This window comes from Dasypus novemcinctus, chromosome 23 (genome assembly GCF_030445035.2).
Source record: "Dasypus novemcinctus isolate mDasNov1 chromosome 23, mDasNov1.1.hap2, whole genome shotgun sequence".
In the NCBI taxonomy this organism is placed as follows: domain Eukaryota; kingdom Metazoa; phylum Chordata; class Mammalia; order Cingulata; family Dasypodidae; genus Dasypus; species Dasypus novemcinctus.
In genome coordinates, this window is record NC_080695.1 from 6,847,931 (window position 1) to 6,867,898 (window position 19,968).

The 19,968-nt window shown below is 62.0% G+C and overlaps 1 protein-coding gene across 1 annotated transcript in view; it reads left to right on the plus strand.

Annotated features, from left to right (window-relative positions):
- Positions 1-19,968, plus strand: part of PRKAR1B (protein kinase cAMP-dependent type I regulatory subunit beta) — a 112,855-nt gene that overhangs the window by 17,544 nt on the left and 75,343 nt on the right. The window contains exons 3-4 of the mRNA XM_058285674.2: positions 11,219-11,389; positions 12,547-12,638. Of these exons, the coding sequence (XP_058141657.1) occupies positions 11,219-11,389; positions 12,547-12,638 (263 nt within the window). The remainder of the gene's footprint in view (positions 1-11,218; positions 11,390-12,546; positions 12,639-19,968) is intronic.

Sequence of the window (19,968 nt, forward strand, 5' to 3'; positions counted from 1 at the left end):
CGCTGTGTGTTCTTCTGTGTGTCGTCTCGTCCTTTCTTTAGGAGGCGTCGGAACGGATCCTGGGACCTGCTGACATGGGGGAGAGGCGCTCACTCACCTGAGCCACCGCAGCTCCCTGGCTTGCTGTGTCTCTCACTGGCTCCCCTGTGTCTCTTCTGTTGTTGTTGCGTCATCTCGTTGTGCTAGCTCTCCGCGCTGCACAGGCCAGCTTGCCTTCAACAGGAGGCCCTGAGAACCGAACCCAGGACCCTCCCTGTTGTAGACGGGAGCCCAGTTGCTTGAGCCACATCCGCCTCCCCCTGGGCTCCCTGACTGGGGGTTGGCCTGGGACTTGGGAGGCCTCGACTGAGTCTGCGTCTTTGGACGTGTTCTGTGCAGGTGCGGCTTGGGGGGTGGGTCAGGCTTGTGTCAGCTGATAATGTGAAGCTAGGGGCCCCCTCCTCCCGCGTCCTCTGTGGAATTTCTCAGGCTCCACCGCCCGCCACGAATGTAAATGTCACGTTCGCCACAACGTGCTGATCTCGATTTAAGCCGCCCTCCCCTCTCAGCTGCCTCCTCCCGCACCCCCGAGAAATTCAGCCAGAGGAATCATCGGAAAACATCAGTCTGCCTCCCTGCCTGGCTTAAGACCTTTCAGAAGCTTCCCAGTGTCCTCGTGATGAAGTTTAAACTTCTCCCGGCGTGGCTGGCTCCTGCAGTGCCCCGAGCCCGCCCCTCAGCCCACCGCCGGCTCCAGCACCCGAGGGCCTGGGCGAGCACCGTCCATTCGGCCAGCTCCGCTGGCTCCACCGCGGCCCCAGAGAGGCCTGTGCTGACCGTCCTCCCGCGAGGCTCGGTGGACGTGTGTGGACGCCTGCCCAGCCCTGCTGCTCCGAGGCAGGCGGCTCGCGCCTTTGCCTGCTCCTTGCTCGCCGTCCACGGACGCTTCACCAGGACCAGCGTGAGACAACGGCCAGCCACGCCCGGGAACGTGTGCGTGCCACGCGCGCGCCAGGCTCCATGGAGTGTGTTGTGTGCCCACCTCGTCCTCAGACGCTGTGGCGTTGGTTTCCCACACCCCGTTTCACAGATGAGAACTTTGAGGCCCGGTGAGGGCAGGTCGCCGCCAGCGTCGACGGGGCGAGGCAGCACAACCCGTGCTCCCGGGCGCGCTGGGACCCGGGAGGCGGTCCTGCCGGCCGGTGCCTTCTGGCTTCTGTCCTTGGACCGGCGTCGTTCCCTCACTGCGATGGTCGAAGCGCGAGGGCCTGCTGGCCGCCGGACGCGCTGCTGAGGAGGCCGGCCTGGAAGCACCCCCTTCTCTCCACAGCCTTCTAGAAGTGCCTCCGCGTGCGGGCCGGGGGGGCGTGTGTGAGATGTGCAGTCTGTGAGCCAGACTCACGCGCGTGCTCACACTGCAGCCGCCCCGCAGCCCCAAGGGCCAGCCCAGAGGGGCGGGAGAGTATGCGGTTGCACCGTCGGCCCTCAGCCGTCTCCAAGGTGGGGGGTGTGAGGTGCTTGCAAGTGCCGGTGCATGCTCGCCCACAGGCGCCCGCACACACAGGCGCCCGCACACACCCACAGAGGCCCGCGCCACTCGCCCACAGGCGCCCGCACACACAGGCGCCCGCACACACAGGCGCCCGCACACACAGGTGCCCCCACACATTTGCTCACAGGGGCCCACGCACACCCACAGGGGCCCACTCACATCCATAGGTGCCCGTGCACACCCACAGGGGCCTGTACCACAGGTGCCCGCGCACACCCACAGGGGCCCGTGCACACTCGCCCACAGGCGCACATGCACACCCACAGGGGCCCGTGCACACCCACAGGGGCCCGCGCACACTCACCCACAGGGGCCCGCGCACACCCACAGGGGCCCGCGCACACTCGCCCACAGGGGCCCGCGCACACCCACAGGGGCCCGCGCACACTCACCCACAGGGGCCCGCACACGCTCGCCCACAGGGGCCTGCGCACACCCACAGGGGCCCGCGCACACTCACCCACAGGCGCACATGCACACCCACAGGGGCCCGCACACGCTCGCCCACAGGGGCCCGCGCACACCCACAGGGGCCCGCGCACACTCGCCCACAGGGGCCCGCGCACACCCACAGGGGCCCGCGCACACTCGCCCACAGGGGCCCGCGCACACCCACAGGGGCCCGCGCACACCCACAGGGGCCCGCGCACACCCGCCCACAGGGGCCCGCGCACACTCACCCACAGGGGCCCGCGCACACTCGCCCACAGGGGCCCGTGCACACCCACAGGGGCCCGCGCACACTCGCCCACAGGTGCCCGCGCACACCCACAGGGGCCCGCGCACACTCGCCCACAGGCGCACATGCACACCCACAGGGGCCCGCACACGCTCGCCCACAGGGGCCCGCGCACACTCACCCACAGGGGCCTGCGCACACTCACCCACAGGGGCCCACGCACACTCGCCCACAGGCGCACATGCACACCCACAGGGGCCCGCACATGCTCGCCCACAGGGGCCCGCACACACCCACAGGGGCCCGCGCACACTCGCCCACAGGGGCCCGCGCACACCCACAGGGGCCCGCGCACACCCACAGGGGCCCGCGCACACTCGCCCACAGGCGCACATGCACACCCACAGGGGCCCGCGCACACCCACAGGGGCCCGCGCACACTCGCCCACAGGCGCACATGCACACCCACAGGGGCCCGTGCACACCCACAGGGGCCCGCGCACACCCACAGGGGCCCGCGCACACTCGCCCACAGGGGCCCGCGCACACCCACAGGGGCCCGCGCACACTCACCCACAGGGGCCCGCGCACACCCACAGGGGCCCGCGCACACTCGCCCACAGGGGCCCGCGCACACCCACAGGGGCCCGCGCACACCCACAGGGGCCCGCGCACACCCACGGGCCCGCGCACACCCGCCCACAGGGGCCCGCGCACACTCACCCACAGGGGCCCGCGCACACCCGCCCACGGGCCCACGCACACCCGCCCACAGGGGCCCGCGCACACTCGCCCACAGGCGCACATGCACACCCACAGGGGCCCGCACATGCTCACCCACGGGCCCGCGCACACCCACAGGGGCCCGCGCACACTCACCCACAGGGGCCCGCGCACACTCGCCCACAGGGGCCCACGCACACCCGCCCACAGGGGCCCGCGCACACTCGCCCACAGGCGCACATGCACACACACAGGGGCCCGCACATGCTCACCCACGGGCCCGCGCACACCCACAGGGGCCCCACACACCTGAAGACGGGCAGCTAGGGTGTGTGTGTGACGCACAGGCACACATGAGTGCCTACCTATGTGTACACGCACATGCCAGACACCCCCACACATCACGTGTGCGTGCTCACCTGGGCATACGTGCACACTACTGCACACGCTGTGCGTACATACACACCCTCGTCACCGCCCTCTCTCGTGTGCCCGCGCGACTGGGGCACGGTGCCCCCTGTGGGTCAGCCCAGGGAGCGCAGGCGCCTGCACTGGCTCCCGCGGCGCCAAGAACGCAGCTCAGCGGCCACGTCCTGGTGCCCTCGGTGCCCTTGCTCCCGCCTGGAGCCCGGGGCTTGCTGGGCACACTGGTGCACACACACCTGCTCTTACTCTCCCACGTGTAATAAAGCTCATAATCCACTGTGTATAGATGTGTATCCTGTTTTTATCTTTAATTTTTCAGTGTATTTTTTATTGCGATGACACACATGATGTAACATTTCCCCGTTTTTAATTGTACTGAGTCCGTGGCCAAATTTCATTCATAGCATTGTGCCACCATCACCACCGTCCATCACCAAAACCTTCCATCCGCCAAACAAACCGCCCCCACGGGCACACACTCCCCGCCCAACCTCTCTGGGGTCTGTCCTCCGGCCGCCGTGCGCGCCTCTGCCTCGGGTTCTCGTCTGCCTCGGGTTCTCGTCTGCCTCGGGTTCTCGTCTGCCTCGGCTTCTCGTCTGCCTCGGCTTCTCGTCTGCCTCGGGTTCTCCTCTGCCTCGGGTTCTCGTCTGCCTCGGGTTCTCCTCTGCCTCGGGTTCTCGTCTGCCTCGGCTTCTCGTCTGCCTCGGGTTCTCCTCTGCCTCGGGTTCTCGTCTGCCTCGGGTTCTCGTCTGCCTCGGGTTCTCGTCTGCCTCGGCTTCTCCTCTGCCTCGGCTTCTCGTCTGCCTCGGGTTCTCGTCTGCCTCGGGTTCTCGTCTGCCTCGGGTTCTCGTCTGCCTCGGGTTCTCCTCTGCCTCGGCTTCTCGTCTGCCTCGGGTTCTCGTCTGCCTCACTGCACCGCGCCTGTGATTGGCTCTGTGCTTGTCCTGCTCAGGAGTTCGAGCCCCTCTTGAATTTGTGGCTTGGCATCTTTACTAATTCAGGAAAATTCTAAATCGTTAGCTCTGCAAGTATCGTCTCTGCCCTCACTGCTCCTCTCCATCTGGGGCTCTGCTTCCACATAAATTAGACCTTTTTACCTTATGCCACTTGGTCTCATGAGGCTTTTAAAAATATTTTCTTTCCTTTTGTGTCTATGTGCTCCTTTCTGACTTCCTCCCAGTTATTAATTCTCTCTTCTGTGTTTGTAATCTGATGCTAAACCCACGTACTGAGTTCTTCATTTCAATTATTATGCTTTTTGGAACTAAAATTTCCATTTGACTTTTTAAAAAAATTTCTTTTCAGTTCTTTGCCAAAATTCTCAATCTTTTATGTACACATATTAAACCTAGTTATTTTTTATTTTTTACTTTTTATCCACCTTCCCCCTCTGCCTCTGAGATGGCTTCCTCATTTGTCTGCTCATTTTCTTTAGGAGGTACCAGGAACCAAACCTGGGACCTCCTGTGTGGGATGCGAGTGCCCAACCATTTGAGCCACTTCCACTCCCTCCAAGTTGTGTTGTCTGCTCATTGTGGCTTCTGCTGGCTGCAGCATCTGCTCGTTGCACTGTCTGCTCATTGCAGCATTTGTTCATCTTCTGAGACACTGGCAACCGAACCCAGAACCTCCCATGTGGAATGCGGGTGCCCCACTGCTTGAGCCACACCCATTCCCCAAGCCCAGTTATTTTAAAGTTTCTATCTGGTAACTCCGTTATCTGAATTTCCTGTGGGTCTATTTCTACTGTCTATTGTTTAATCTTAGTTTTAGGTTACATGATCCTGCCTCTTTATATTTTTTCTTGAGTGTCCTACGTAGCATATGGAAACTTACAGAGAGAATTCGAGGCTATGGTTGACGTCTTCCTTTTGAGAGAACTTGTGCTTGGTTCGGGCAGATGGTAGACTGGGGCACTGGTGAGTCCCAGTCAGCACGGCCCACACACAGATGAAGGTGCCTGGAGCTGGGCTTCTGCCCGGGAGCTGGTTCAGCCTCGGTGCACCCGGCTTCTAGGGTCTGACCCTCGGGGGCCCCGAGTGTTGGGGATTTGCTAGGGCTCTTTCTAAGCAGGCCCTGAACTCTGGGCTTTGGTCTCCCCAGCTCTGAGGATCTGCTGAAGGCTTTGCTCAGCTCCCCACTTCTTGGCTAATGTTCTAGCACCTCTAGGGGTAAAGTGGCTCCACATCCTGTGCGCACTGTCTGGGTTCCATCTCCCCTGGGTATTGGCACTGTAATTCTTCACTGCTCTAGTGCCCTCCAATGCCTTTAAAAACATGTTTTTAAAACTATAGTTCACCAGGCTTTTCTGGTTTGTCTCACCAGAAGACTTGGTCTAGTTCATTTAGTGTGCCACTACCAGAAGTGAAAACTTGATTTGTGCTTCAGTAGATTCCTGACTGCAAGAAAAGTCGGCTCTGGCGTTGTTCCAGAGGAGAGGTGGTGACTGGGTTGTAGTGAGGACAAATAACAGGTGATGGCACGCGTGCGCCTTTCAGTTTTAGATGTTACCTTGTATGTTGACTTTGAACCCATCTTCCCACTTTCTCTCCATTTTCCAGTATTCTTATGTCACTTTTTAAATTCTTACATTGTTTCCCTTCTAAAACATAAAGAATATGCTAACAACTTATAATTCCATAAACTGTGAGCTGTATTCATAGTATGAGCTGTCATCTCATGTATTCCCCATTTTGTAAGCAAAGCTCTTAGCATTTCTGCCCTGTCCAGTTTTCTTCTCCAAAACTCTATCACCTTTTATTTATATCTGAAATTTTCATTGCCAATACTGGTAACACTAATGCTCTGTTAAAAAATCACAATGATGTCTTGTATGCTTTCTCTGTAGGTTCATTTGAAAAGCTGAAAGTTAAACTGGCATATTTTCTGATGTCTTAGAATGTTTGGAAATGCCTCTACTCTGTCCTGAAATGCACATGTTGGTCCATTGGGTATGGAAGTATACGCTGAAAGCAGGTTCCCGCGGGAAGCTGAAGGCTCCGTTCTGTTGTCTGCCGGTATTCGGGGTTTCCGTGGAGAACGCGGGGCCGTCACGATGATCAGCCTTCGGCAGGTGGCCTGACTTCTCTTTGCTTCAGTCTTTGGGATGTTAGTCTTATCTCTGGAAACCTCACAATGCAAAATTCCCTCATTCACTGGGATGGAAATTCTCTGGACCCTCCCATGTTCTTCAATTTTGGAAAATTTCCTTTTTTTTCCCCTGACAGTCTCCTCTCTTTTGTTTTATCTTCTGGAACTCCTGTTAATTGGATATTCAACCTCCTATATTATCCATCCCCCCAGATTGCTTTTGATATGTATTTTATTTTTCTTGCATATTTTTGTCTTTGTCTTTTTCACTCTTTTCTGGGGTATTTCCAAGACTCATCTTCCCATTGTTAACATATATGTTAGGATATGTTTATGTTAATATATCATATATATCAACATATACTTAAATTCAGCAGTTTTGAAGCAATTTTCATAGACATATTAGTGGTTAATGATTAAAATTTCCTTTCATATCTTTCTGAGCAGAATATGTATATACGTTTTTGAATTGTCTTATATTCCCTGAATTATTTTTATTTTACAGGGGTCATTTTTTCCTTTGAGTTTAACCTGGTTTCCATTTATATTGGATATTTTCCTCAAGCATCTGGTAATCTTTGTTTGGCTGTTACATTTAAGAATTAGTGGTCTTGTTAGATCCTGATTAGAATTTTGAAAAACAACCTAAAAAGTGGAGAGCATCCAGGATGACAGTTTCAACACTGCCTGGATGGGTATTTGATGATATTAAGAAGAATTATGAATTTTCAGCATGATAACGGGTATTAAGGTTATATTTTAAAAAGCCATCTTTTAGACATACATACTTAGGTAAAGTGAAGGTACTAATGTCTTGGATTTTCTTTAATCTTCTCTGTTTGTGTAATTGGACGGAGGTGAAATAGGATCGGCTCTTTGTCGTGTTTAGGAGGGACTGGGAATTGAACCCAGGACCTCGTGCATGGAAAGTAGGTGCTCAGCCACTGGGCTACATCCTCCCTGCTCAGGTCTGTTTTGATACTGATTTAAGATGGGTGACGGGCGTTTGGTGATTCTTTGTATGATTTTCTTTACTTGGTATGGGTTTGAAATTTCCCACAGTAAAAGGTAAAAGGGGAGGGTGTCCTCCCAGAGATGCCCACCTGTGGACGCCATCGGATCTTGCTCTGGGCCGAGCCCCCCGCCCGTGCCTGCCGTCCTCTGGACCGAGCCCCCCGCCCGTCCCCGCCATCTCTGGACCGAGCCCCCCGCCCGTGCCCGCCATCCCACGTGGAGCCCGCTGCGTCTCGGCTGCCCGCACCCAGGCGTGCCCGCCCTAGTGTCCTTCCGCTCTCGGCTTAAAGGTCTGTCTTCTGGAAACTGGCTGAAACGTCCCACCAGTCTCTCTCCCTTCATCTTTCTTGTGGATTCATATCCACTTACGTTTAAGTTTTACTGTCGTTCCCATGGGATTCCCAGGATGACTGCGTGCCATCAACCTGCCACGCGTTCTTTGGCGAGTCCCACAAAGGATCGTTTTCCAGGACTGCGAAATGCTGCAGGAGCACCCAGTGCCCGTGGAGGCTGCCAGCTCAGACACGGAGGCGCGGTGACGGCAGGGCCTGGCCGGGAAGGTTCTCCGGGGGCCCCGTTTGGAGACGCCCCGCAGAGGGCCTGCGTGCAGGGAGCGACACGTAGCCCACAGGCCTCTCCGTCGGCTCCGAGAGCTGGTCCAGGGCCCCCAGCTGCCGCCCTGGGACCCCACCCACAGGAGCGGGCCGCGTTCAGCAGAACTCCCCGTGTTTGCGGAAGGCCCGTGGGCGGCGCCGTGTGGCTGCTCTGGGTGGCTCGGCGTCGCGGGTAGAAATGGACCAGGAAGCTGGGAGGAGAAGCCGACAGGGTGCTCCAGGGTGGTTTCGAAAGTGCAGGCCAGAGCCGTGCTGCCCAGCGCTGGCGCCTGTCGTTTGGCCCTGTCGGCGTCCGCGTCGCAAGTGTTTGGCAAGGGGCCTGCACGGGGAGCCTGGGTCCGCAAGGGAGGGCGGGAAGCTGCGCTGCGCAGGTGCCTGGGCCCGTGCCTGCTGCATGCAGGCCTGCGCAAGCTCGCGTGGGAGGGGCGGGGTGCCAGGTACTCCTGTCAGCAGGCCCAGGGCGAGGTGTGGACACGACATCTCTTTTAAGGGCAGAGCCCCACGTGCCCAGCCCACTGAACAGGGCCAGGCTTGGGGCCGGGGCTGCGAGGAGAGCTGTGTGCGAGGGGGCGCGGGCAGAGAGCGGGGCCAGAGTGTGAGGAGGCGCCAGGCAGGCGGAGTGTGGTCTTCAGGACCGACGGGGGCCCCGCGTGGGCAGGGCGGGCTCTCGGAGCACGTGGTGGTGCTGGCAGCTGTGTTCCCAGGCAGGGGCCACGCAGCCCTTCCCGCGGCTCCGCGGCGCTCCCTGCCCTGGGTGAGCCTGCCGTGCGCTTGGCTGGCGCGTTGCCCAGGCCGCAGTGGGGCCGGGGAAGCTGAGGCCCGGGCTGGCGCCGAGGCCTGGAAGCGGGCTACGGGGGGCCGCTCCCTCTGGCTCCACCTCGAGGCCCCCCGGGCCGTGGGTGCTGGTCCCACCCCGGGCTCTGGCCCCTGCAAAGACCCCATTTCCAAGTGAGGTTGCCTCAGACACGCGCTTTGGGGGGCGCTGTCCCCCGCACCGCCATGGGCTGCCGCCATTGGGAGAACGTGGCTGAGGCTGCGCTGAGGGGGTGACGTTTGCGCGAAGATGAGCCTGGAAGTGCAGGTGCAAAGGCCCCGGGGCCCGGGGGCAGCACCCACCAGGGCTGAGCCGAGCAGTGGTGACTCAGCCGGGCTCGGCTGGCATTTAGCGCAGGGGCTCTTTGTGGGACACTCGAAACCTCTTCTCACACCTGCGAGGCAGCAGGTGCCTCCGCGCCCTTTCTCAGAAGAGAAACGGGGGCTCAGAAGGTTGTCGCTACGCGCCCAGGCCACGCGTGTTGCGAGGCGTGTGCCCGGCCAGGCCCCGCTGCTCGCCCGCTGCCCAGCACAGCTGTGGCCTGTGCGCAGAGGACAGGCTCCCCATTGCCAGCCCCCGCCTCCCCAGCGTGGAGGTCAGAGGCCATGGCTGCCGTGGGTGGGAGTGCCAAGCCGCAGCGGGGGCTGCAGGGCTCCTGCAGACGGTAAACGCACGCCTTGCCTGGAGGCGCCGCCAGCCCCGGCGCTGAGGGGAGGTGGGGGCCGCCTGCGCCTTCTGAGCGGCCAGCGGCCTCGTCTTCCCTCGCCTGAGCCCCGGAACGGGCCGTCTCAGCCTCCGCGAGCCCCACCTGCTCAGTCTCACCCACGTTTTTAAAATTGAAACGTTAACTTTGAGGTAATTGTAGATTCACATGCAGTTGTAAGAAATTATAGTGTCTCACCCACTTTTTAATGTGACTCACAAAATGACATGCATAGTGTTGAACTTTCAATTAGGCTTATGTTCCTCGGTCTTTTTAAGGTAAAAAATATTTTTATAGGAAAAAGTGAATGCCAACCTCAATGCTTAGAACGTGAGGCAGCCGATATTTGCAAAATGAATGCATGAATGAATTGTATTAACTTGTTCTGCAGGTGGGTGGCTCTCTTAATTTTTCCCCCTCTAGCTGCTCTGTGGAAAAATATCCCAACCCCATTTAAGTAGAGTCTTCCCTGGCACCTTCTTTAAATGTCTTTCTTACAAAGTATAAAGCCTTGGGGAGCGTTGTGCTGGAAGTCATTTACGCTGTAGTGTGAATTAGGAGCGCTTCCAGCTCCCTTTCTGATACTGGCTAGCTTGAGCTAAGCGTGCTGAGAGGTGGAGAGAGGAGATGCTTCAGAAGCCTGTGGGGATCCAAGGACTCTGGCTCTGGAGCCCCCAGTCCCTTCGGGGCAGGAGGACCCCACGCGGGATGAGGGGGGCCTGAGGCCGCAGCATCCTTGCTCCGTGGTTTTGCCAGCTGACTCCCGCGTAAAGCCGGGCTGGCTCTTCATCGCCCTGAATCGACTCGGAGATCTGGGCCCACAGCCAGTTCGGGGGGTTGTTCCTGGGGATGCACGGGCCGCAGACCTTGTCCTGAGCAATTTGGGGTGCGGGCGAGGGTCTCACGGCCCAGTGCCCCACCCTGCCCCGCACGGCTCCCAGGAGCCTGGGGACGGCTGCGTCGGGAGCAGGGGCAGGAGGCTGGCGGTGAGGCAGGAGGGAGACCTCACACAGACCCCTTGGCCCTTCTTTGCGTTTTGTGCTTTCACACGTATAAATTTTTTTGCTGAGGGCAGGGAGAGGGAGGAAGAGGTGTGATGGAGGGACATTTTCGGGACTTGGAGTTGTCCTGGGTGGTGCTGCAGGGACAGATGCTGGACGTTGTGTGTCCTGCCATGGCCCACTGGGTGGACGGTGGAGATGTAAGCTACAGTGTAACTATAATCCACGCTGTGCGGCAGTGCTCCAGGCTGTGTCCCCAAATGCCATGGACGTGCCACCGATGGAAGGGATGTTGATGTGGGCGGAGTGGGGGTGTGGGGTGTGTAGGAACCGCTTAGATATTTTAAAGTAACATTTTGTATAGTCTGTGTATCTTTGGGAAAAAAAACAAATGTTTTTAAAAAAAGAGAAGGTCGCGAGGAGGGCGTTTCCCCTTCACCGTCCACGGATGCTTCCTGAGCATGGACCGAGGGGCGAGCGGCCGGTGGGGACGTTGACACCCCAGAGCCCTGGCCAGTGGACAGACAGACAGACGCTTCCAGGGGAAGAGCCGCCAGGGGCCTGGGGCGGGGGTCTCCAGGACCCAGGGCCCGCCCCCTCACCTGCCCCCCCTCCTCGCCCAGGAAGAGAGCCGCCAGCTGCTGGCCCGGCAGAAGTCGGGCCCCCACGTGGATGCCCGCGAGGACGCGGCCTCGCCCAGCCTGCTCGGCAGCGCCGTCAAGGTGCGGCACCGGCGCGGGGCCGTGAGCGCCGAGGTCTACACCGAGGAGGACGCCGTGTCCTACGTGAGGAAGGTGGGAGGCCTAGGGCCGGGGCTCGGGCGGGGGTCTGAGGCTGGGGGGATCCCTTAAGGCTGGGGGGCCCCAAGGCTGCGTCCCCACCCATGGCCCCAGGCCCTCTGCTGCGTCCCCGCCCAGGCCTCGAGGCTCCTGCCACCGGCCATCATGGGTGCCAGCTCCGCCCCCCTGCACCCCTCGATCAGGCCTTGCCTTTGCTACTTCAGCCGTTTCTACGGTAACGCTTCTCTCCTCCGAGGATAGAGTTGCTGAGACGTCTTTTTGGGCGACCCCCTCTCCCGGCTTCCTTCCCAGACCGTCACGCCGTCCACCCTGGCCGGGCGTCCACCAGGCCCACACGGAGCCCGCACCAGCCCACAGCTCCCCCAACCGGCCGCCCTGGCCCGTGCTGAGAAGCTGCCCCCGCCCGGAGGGCCGCGGTGGCGAAAGCGAGGGCCTGGCGGGCTCCTGGGGACTGGGGGCGCCCACAGTGTGGGCGGGGCCGGGGCCGGCGCCCGCTGTGCTCGCGGAGAGGCTGACCCCGGCCACCGCACCTTGCCCGGCTCCACCTCTGACGGAACCGGAAGCGATTCTAGGATCCACAGCCCGTTTTCCCTCCTGTTGGACCCGGAGCGGCCTCGTGGGGCACCTGCTGTGCTCCGGCGCCAGGTGCGCCTGCCGAGCACCCTGCCCGCTGCGGGGGCCCAGCTGGCGGCTCTCCTGTGTGGCCCCACGAGCCGCCCCTCGGGGTCTGCTCTTTTTTGTGTGTGTGTTTTTTGGAGGTTCTGGGGCTCGAACCCAGACCCTCGTCATGGGAAGCAGGAGCTCAACCACTGCCTCCCCAGTGCTGCTTTTTTTTTCTTTATTTTTTTAATGTTACAATAAAAAATATGAGGTCCCCGTATACCCCCCACCCTAGTGCTTCTCGTGTAAGAGGGAATTCTTGGCCCTGGGGAAGCGAGGGATTCGTTCTCATCTGCAGATGGCACTCGCAGTGCGTCCCGCTTCCCTGCCCCTGCTCATCGTCTCTGGCTGACGGGGGCCGAGTCCCTCCCCATCCCTTACCCCAGCGCCCCCTGAGCCCTGACGGGGTGCAGCCCCAGGGATGGGGGCAGGCCGCGCATCTGCATCGCCCGCCTCGGGCTCAGCCTGATGCTGCTGGTCCTTCCCCCCAGGTCATCCCCAAGGACTACAAGACCATGACGGCGCTGGCCAAGGCCATCTCCAGGAACGTGCTCTTCGCCCACCTCGACGACAACGAGAGGAGGTAGGCCCTGCTGGCCCTCCCAGGCCTCCCGAGGCCAGGCTACTGCACACTGTCGGCCGGCAGGGGACAGTCGGAGGAGGGCAGGGGACAGTCCGAGGAGGGCAGTGACAGGTCCGAGGAGGGGCCCGGGCAGGTGACAGGTCAGAGGAGGGGCCTGGGCAGTGACAGGTCAGAGGAGGGCAGGGGACAGTCCGAGGAGGGCAGGGGACAGGTCAGAGGAGGGGCCTGGGCAGTGACAGGTCAGAGGAGGGCAGGGGACAGTCCGAGGAGGGCAGGGGACAGGTCAGAGGAGGGCAGGGGACAGGTCAGAGGAGGGGCCCGGGCAGGTGACAGGTCAGAGGAGGGCAGGGGACAGTCCGAGGAGGGCAGTGACAGGTCTGAGGAGGGGCCTGGGCAGTGACAGGTCAGAGGAGGGGCCTGGGCAGTGACAGGTCAGAGGAGGGGCCTGGGCAGTGACAGGTCAGAGGAGGGGCCTGGGCAGTGACAGGTCAGAGGAGGGCAGGTGACAGGTCCGAGGAGGGCAGTGACAGGTCAGAGGAGGGGCCTGGGCAGTGACAGGTCAGAGGAGGGGCCTGGGCAGTGACAGGTCAGAGGAGGGCAGGTGACAGGTCCGAGGAGGGCAGTGACAGGTCAGAGGAGGGGCCCGGGCAGGTGACAGGTCAGAGGAGGGGCCTGGGCAGTGACAGGTCAGAGGAGGGCAGGGGACAGTCCGAGGAGGGCAGGGGACAGGTCAGAGGAGGGGCCCGGGCAGTGACAGGTCTTAGGAGGGCAGGGGACAGGTCCGAGGAGGGCAGGGGACAGGTCAGAGGAGGGGCGGCCCGGGCAGGTGACAGGTCAGAGGAGGGGCCTGGGCAGTGACAGGTCTTAGGAGGGCAGGGGACAGGTCCGAGGAGGGCAGGTGACAGGTCAGAGGAGGGGCCCGGGCAGGTGACAGGTCAGAGGAGGGGCCTGGGCAGTGACAGGTCTTAGGAGGGCAGGGGACAGGTCTGAGGAGGGCAGTGACAGGTCAGAGGAGGGGCCCGGGCAGGTGACAGGTCAGAGGAGGGGCCCGGGCAGGTGACAGGTCAGAGGAGGGGCCTGGGCAGTGACAGGTCTTAGGAGGGCAGGGGACAGGTCCGAGGAGGGCAGTGACAGGTCAGAGGAGGGGCCCGGGCAGGTGACAGGTCAGAGGAGGGGCCTGGGCAGTGACAGGTCTTAGGAGGGCAGGGGACAGGTCCGAGGAGGGCAGTGACAGGTCAGAGGAGGGGCCCGGGCAGGTGACAGGTCAGAGGAGGGGCCTGGGGAGTGACAGGTCAGAGGAGGGGCCTGGGCAGTGACAGGTCAGAGGAGGGGCCTGGGCAGTGACAGGTCAGAGGAGGGCAGGTGACAGGTCCGAGGAGGGCAGTGACAGGTCAGAGGAGGGGCCCGGGCAGGTGACAGGTCAGAGGAGGGGCCTGGGCAGTGACAGGTCAGAGAAGGGCAGGGGACAGTCCGAGGAGGGCAGGGGACAGGTCAGAGGAGGGCAGGGGACAGGTCAGAGGAGGGGCCCGGGCAGTGACAGGTCTTAGGAGGGCAGGGGACAGGTCCGAGGAGGGCAGGTGACAGGTCAGAGGAGGGGCCCGGGCAGGTGACAGGTCAGAGGAGGGGCCTGGGCAGTGACAGGTCTTAGGAGGGCAGGGGACAGGTCCGAGGAGGGCAGGTGACAGGTCAGAGGAGGGGCCCGGGCAGGTGACAGGTCAGAGGAGGGGCCTGGGCAGTGACAGGTCTTAGGAGGGCAGGGGACAGGTCCGAGGAGGGCAGTGACAGGTCAGAGGAGGGGCCCGGGCAGGTGACAGGTCAGAGGAGGGGCCCGGGCAGGTGACAGGTCAGAGGAGGGGCCTGGGCAGTGACAGGTCTTAGGAGGGCAGGGGACAGGTCCGAGGAGGGCAGTGACAGGTCAGAGGAGGGGCCCGGGCAGGTGACAGGTCAGAGGAGGGGCCTGGGCAGTGACAGGTCTTAGGAGGGCAGGGGACAGGTCCGAGGAGGGCAGTGACAGGTCAGAGGAGGGGCCCGGGCAGGTGACAGGTCAGAGGAGGGGCCCGGGCAGGTGACAGGTCAGAGGAGGGGCCTGGGCAGTGACAGGTCTTAGGAGGGCAGGGGACAGGTCCGAGGAGGGCAGTGACAGGTCAGAGGAGGGGCCCGGGCAGGTGACAGGTCAGAGGAGGGGCCTGGGCAGTGACAGGTCAGAGGAGGGGCCTGGGCAGTGACAGGTCAGAGGAGGGGCCTGGGCAGTGACAGGTCAGAGGAGGGCAGGTGACAGGTCCGAGGAGGGCAGTGACAGGTCAGAGGAGGGGCCCGGGCAGGTGACAGGTCAGAGGAGGAGCCTGGGCAGTGACAGGTCAGAGGAGGGCAGGGGACAGTCCGAGGAGGGCAGGGGACAGGTCCGAGGAGGGCAGGGGACAGGTCAGAGGAGGGGCCCGGGCAGTGACAGGTCTTAGGAGGGCAGGGGACAGGTCCGAGGAGGGCAGGTGACAGGTCAGAGGAGGGGCCCGGGCAGGTGACAGGTCAGAGGAGGGGCCCGGGCAGGTGACAGGTCAGAGGAGGGGCCTGGGCAATGACAGGTCTTAGGAGGGCAGGGGACAGGTCCGAGGAGGGCAGGTGACAGGTCAGAGGAGGGGCCCGGGCAGGTGACAGGTCAGAGGAGGGGCCCGGGCAGGTGACAGGTCAGAGGAGGGGCCTGGGCAGTGACAGGTCTTAGGAGGGCAGGGGACAGGTCCGAGGAGGGCAGTGACAGGTCAGAGGAGGGGCCCGGGCAGGTGACAGGTCAGAGGAGGGGCCTGGGCAGTGACAGGTCAGAGGAGGGGCCTGGGCAGTGACAGGTCAGAGGAGGGCAGGTGACAGGTCCGAGGAGGGCAGTGACAGGTCAGAGGAGGGGCCCGGGCAGGTGACAGGTCAGAGGAGGGGCCTGGGCAGTGACAGGTCAGAGGAGGGCAGGGGACAGGTCCGAGGAGGGCAGGGGACAGGTCAGAGGAGGGGCCCGGGCAGGTGACAGGTCAGAGGAGGGGCCCGGGCAGGTGACAGGTCAGAGGAGGGTCCTGGGCAGTGACAGGTCTTAGGAGGGCAGGGGACAGGTCCGAGGAGGGCAGTGACAGGTCAGAGGAGGGGCCCGGGCAGGTGACAGGTCAGAGGAGGGGCCTGGGCAGTGACAGGTCTTAGGAGGGCAGGGGACAGGTCCGAGGAGGGCAGTGACAGGTCAGAGGAGGGGCCCGGGCAGGTGACAGGTCAGAGGAGGGGCCCGGGCAGGTGACAGGTCAGAGGAGGGGCCCGGGCAGGTGACAGGTCAGAGGAGGGGCCTGGGCAGTGACAGGTCTTAGGAGGGCAGGGGACAGGTCCGAGGAGGGCAGTGACAGGTCAGAGGAGGGGCCCGGGCAGGTGACAGGTCAGAGGAGGGGCCTGGGCAGTGACAGGTCAGAGGAGGGCAGGGGACAGGTCCGAGGAGGGCAGGGGACAGGTCAGAGGAGGGGCCCGGGCAGTGACAGGTCTTAGGAGGGCAGGGGACAGGTCCGAGGAGGGCAGTGACAGGTCAGAGGAGGGGCCCGGGCAGGTGACAGGTCAGAGGAGGGGCCCGGGCAGGTGACAGGTCAGAGGAGGGGCATGGGCAGTGACAGGTCTTAGGAGGGCAGGGGACAGGTCCGAGGAGGGCAGTGACAGGTCAGAGGAGGGGCCCGGGCAGGTGACAGGTCAGAGGAGGGGCCTGGGCAGTGACAGGTCTTAGGAGGGCAGGGGACAGGTCCGAGGAGGGCAGTGACAGGTCAGAGGAGGGGCCCGGGCAGGTGACAGGTCAGAGGAGGGGCCCGGGCAGGTGACAGGTCAGAGGAGGGGCCCGGGCAGGTGACAGGTCAGAGGAGGGGCCTGGGCAGTGACAGGTCTTAGGAGGGCAGGGGACAGGTCCGAGGAGGGCAGTGACAGGTCAGAGGAGGGGCCCGGGCAGGTGACAGGTCAGAGGAGGGGCCCGGGCAGGTGACAGGTCAGAGGAGGGGCCTGGGCAGTGACAGGTCTTAGGAGGGCAGGGGACAGGTCCGAGGAGGGCAGTGACAGGTCAGAGGAGGGGCCCGGGCAGGTGACAGGTCAGAGGAGGGGCCCGGGCAGGTGACAGGTCAGAGGAGGGGCCTGGGCAGTGACAGGTCAGAGGAGGGCAGGGGACAGGTCCGAGGAGGGCAGTGACAGGTCAGAGGAGGGGCCCGGGCAGGTGACAGGTCAGAGGAGGGACCCGGGCAGGTGACAGGTCAGAGGAGGGGCCTGGGCAGTGACAGGTCTTAGGAGGGCAGGGGACAGGTCCGAGGAGGGCAGTGACAGGTCAGAGGAGGGGCCCGGGCAGGTGACAGGTCAGAGGAGGGGCCCGGGCAGGTGACAGGTCAGAGGAGGGGCCTGGGCAGTGACAGGTCTTAGGAGGGCAGGGGACAGGTCCGAGGAGGGCAGTGACAGGTCAGAGGAGGGGCCCGGGCAGGTGACAGGTCAGAGGATGGGCCTGGGCTGTGACAGGTCTTAGGAGGGCAGGTGACAGGTCCGAGGAGGGCAGGTGACAGGTCCGAGGAGGGCAGGTGACAGGTCCGAGGAGGGCGGGTGGCAGGTCACATGGTTGGAATTGGAGGGCTCCTCTGGACGCCGCCACACCGCGTCCTGCTCTGGGGTTTGCGGTCAGCTTCTTCACCCTCTCGGGGCCACGGCTGTCCTCGCACACCCACCTCAGGGACTTACCCATTTTGTCCTCTGAGGTAAATTCCTTGACGTGGATCAAAGGATGTATAACATTTTAAAACATTTTCTGTCTCTTTTGCTCATTTGTGGCAAATTATGTCTTTATTAGATTGGGGACGTTTTGACAGCAGGCCTATTCAAAATTCAAATGACATAAAATACACAAAATGAGAAGAAAACGTCTCTTCTCCTCTCGCCTGCCCCCACGCCTCCCAGCTGTGCTTGGCGTGACCTTCCGGTTCGTTCTCTGTGCATCATGCGCGTGTTGTGACGTGCTCCTCGCCATCAGCGGGCCGAGGCGCGCCTGTGCGCCAACCCCTGTGCGCCAGCCCCTGTGCGCCAACCCCTGTGCGCCAGCCCCTGTGCGCCAGCCCAGTGTCCCACGTCCCCGCGTCTTGTATGCCAGTCCAGGAAGCCCCGTCCAGGGTCCTGGCGGCTGTTTCTGATTGTTGGTTGCTACATTGTTGCAACAAAGAGTAAGAACAGTGTCCAGCAGCAGGAGAAAATAAACCTGACCGGTGCAGGAGCCGGTCCTGAAGTGTCTCGCAGGAAGATGGGCTGGGGGCGCGGGGAGGTGGTGCTTGGCTCCCCACCGGCCACGCGGCCACTGTTGAAAGTCCCTCCCTCCCCCACAGCTGTCCAGGATGATCCCATGAGACCAGGGCTGCCGGGACCCGGGGCGGGTGGGCCACTCCTCTGGGGTCCAGCACTGGGCAGGGCGGTTGTGGCCCAAGCTTTGTTCTGTGGAAAGTCCTTGCTGGGCCTGAGAACAGCAGGAGCCCCCGGGGCTGGGGGCCCAGAGGACGTGGCAGGGAGGGTGAGAGGAGGGGACCAAGGGGGAGGGGCAGTGGTAGGGGGGCAGCGGTAGGGGGTCAGGGGTAGCAGTAGGAGGCCAGGGGCAGTGGTAGGGGGGCAGCGATAGGGGGGTAGCAGTAGGGACCAAGGGGCAGGAGGCCCAGGGCGGAATGGGAGGCGCACAGGGGAAGGGTGGAGGTAGGAGGAGGGCTGAGGGGGCAGGGGCAGGGGTGAGGTGGGGGGGCAGAGGGAGAAGGGCAGAGAGGGAGGGCAGGGCGGCCCTGGGGCGTGGGTTCCCGTCTGGGGCAGCTCCCTGTAAGTTGCCCTCCTCTCACTGGCGCCTTCCAGGCATCTCCTGAGTTCGCGGGGGACCAGTGCGGGCAGAGCCGTCCCTGAGCGCTTGCCCCTTCCCCCCTTCCTGCCAGCCGGCCCCCACAGCCGGGAAGCGCGGTTAGCAGCGCTTCGTCCTGCTGGGAAAGCGCTCGCTCCTGGTTGTTGATGGCCCGTAGACGTTGCTGAGCTGGGCAGGGGCCTGATGCTGCTTTGTTGTCGCGTAGCCCAGGGGTCCCGTGGGAGGCTGGCTGGGGGCACCCGTCATGGAGGGTGCACGGGGGCCCCGTCCTGACCCCAGGCCCGTGAACTGACCGCCTGGCCGGTTCATCCAAGCACGACCTGACCACAGGCCTGTCCTCCTGAGAGGGAAGCGGGGGCCGGAGAAGAGGCCACGAGACGTGGGGCAGAGCCACGGAGCGCGGGGAGGCCAGGAAGGAGCCGAGCCTCGGGCGGGAGTGCGACCCCCCATGCCGTGCCGTGACTGGCGTCCACAGAAGGGCCGGCATTCTCTTTAAAATAAAGCCGTTGTATTCAGTTGTCGTTCTCACACTGTGCATCTCCTCCAGGCGAGTGTGCGGTTCCGCAGGTGCTAGAGTCAGGCTTGCGGCCGTCTCCGTGGTGGGTTTCACAGCAGAAAACCCCAGGCCCTCTCACTGCCACCCCACGCCTGTCCTGCCACCTCCTGCCCTAAGCACCCACCCGGCTGCTGTCTTTAGGGACTGCCCTGTTCTGGACATTTCCATGGAAACACACATTACTTGTCCTTTTGTGTCTGCCTTCGTTTCCATGGTGTAGTGGTTTTTGGGATTTGTAGCACTTTGTTATAGTAATGAATTCCAAAAGTGGATATTGGATTATGTTTGTAAACTGGTCTGCACCTGGGCGTGAGTGAGTTAGGATCAGGGCTTTGACTCGGCCACGTCGTTGGGGTGTTGAGTCCCTGCCCCTTGGTGGGTGGGGCGCACAGATAAAAGGCAGAGGACAGAGGTGAGGGTATTTTATGTTGGGGTTTTGATGTTGGAATTTGATGCTGAAGCTGGATTACCGGGGAGTAAGCTCACAGAGGAAACAGAAGCCAGCCCTGGGAGAAGAGGAGCCCTGAGTCCAGGAAGAAGCCAGACCCTGGAAGGAGGAACCCAGGAAGCCTGAGCCCTCGCAGACATCGGCAGCCATCTTGCTCCAGCACGTGGAAATAGACTTTGGGGAGGGAAGGAACTTATGCTTTAAGGCCTGGTGTCTGTAAGCTCCTACCCCAAATAAACACCCTTCATAGAAACCAACCCCCTCCTGTATTTTGCATCCGCACCCCTTTGGCTGACTCATACAGGGCTCGTCTGTGTCATCACGTGTTTTGGAATGTCATCCTCTTCAGGGCTGAGTAATATTCCGTTGTCTATCTTCTTGGAGAAATGCCGATCGAGATCCTTTGCCCACTTTTTTTTTTTCCAAGATTTTAAAAATTTATTTCTCTTCCCTTCCCCGCCCT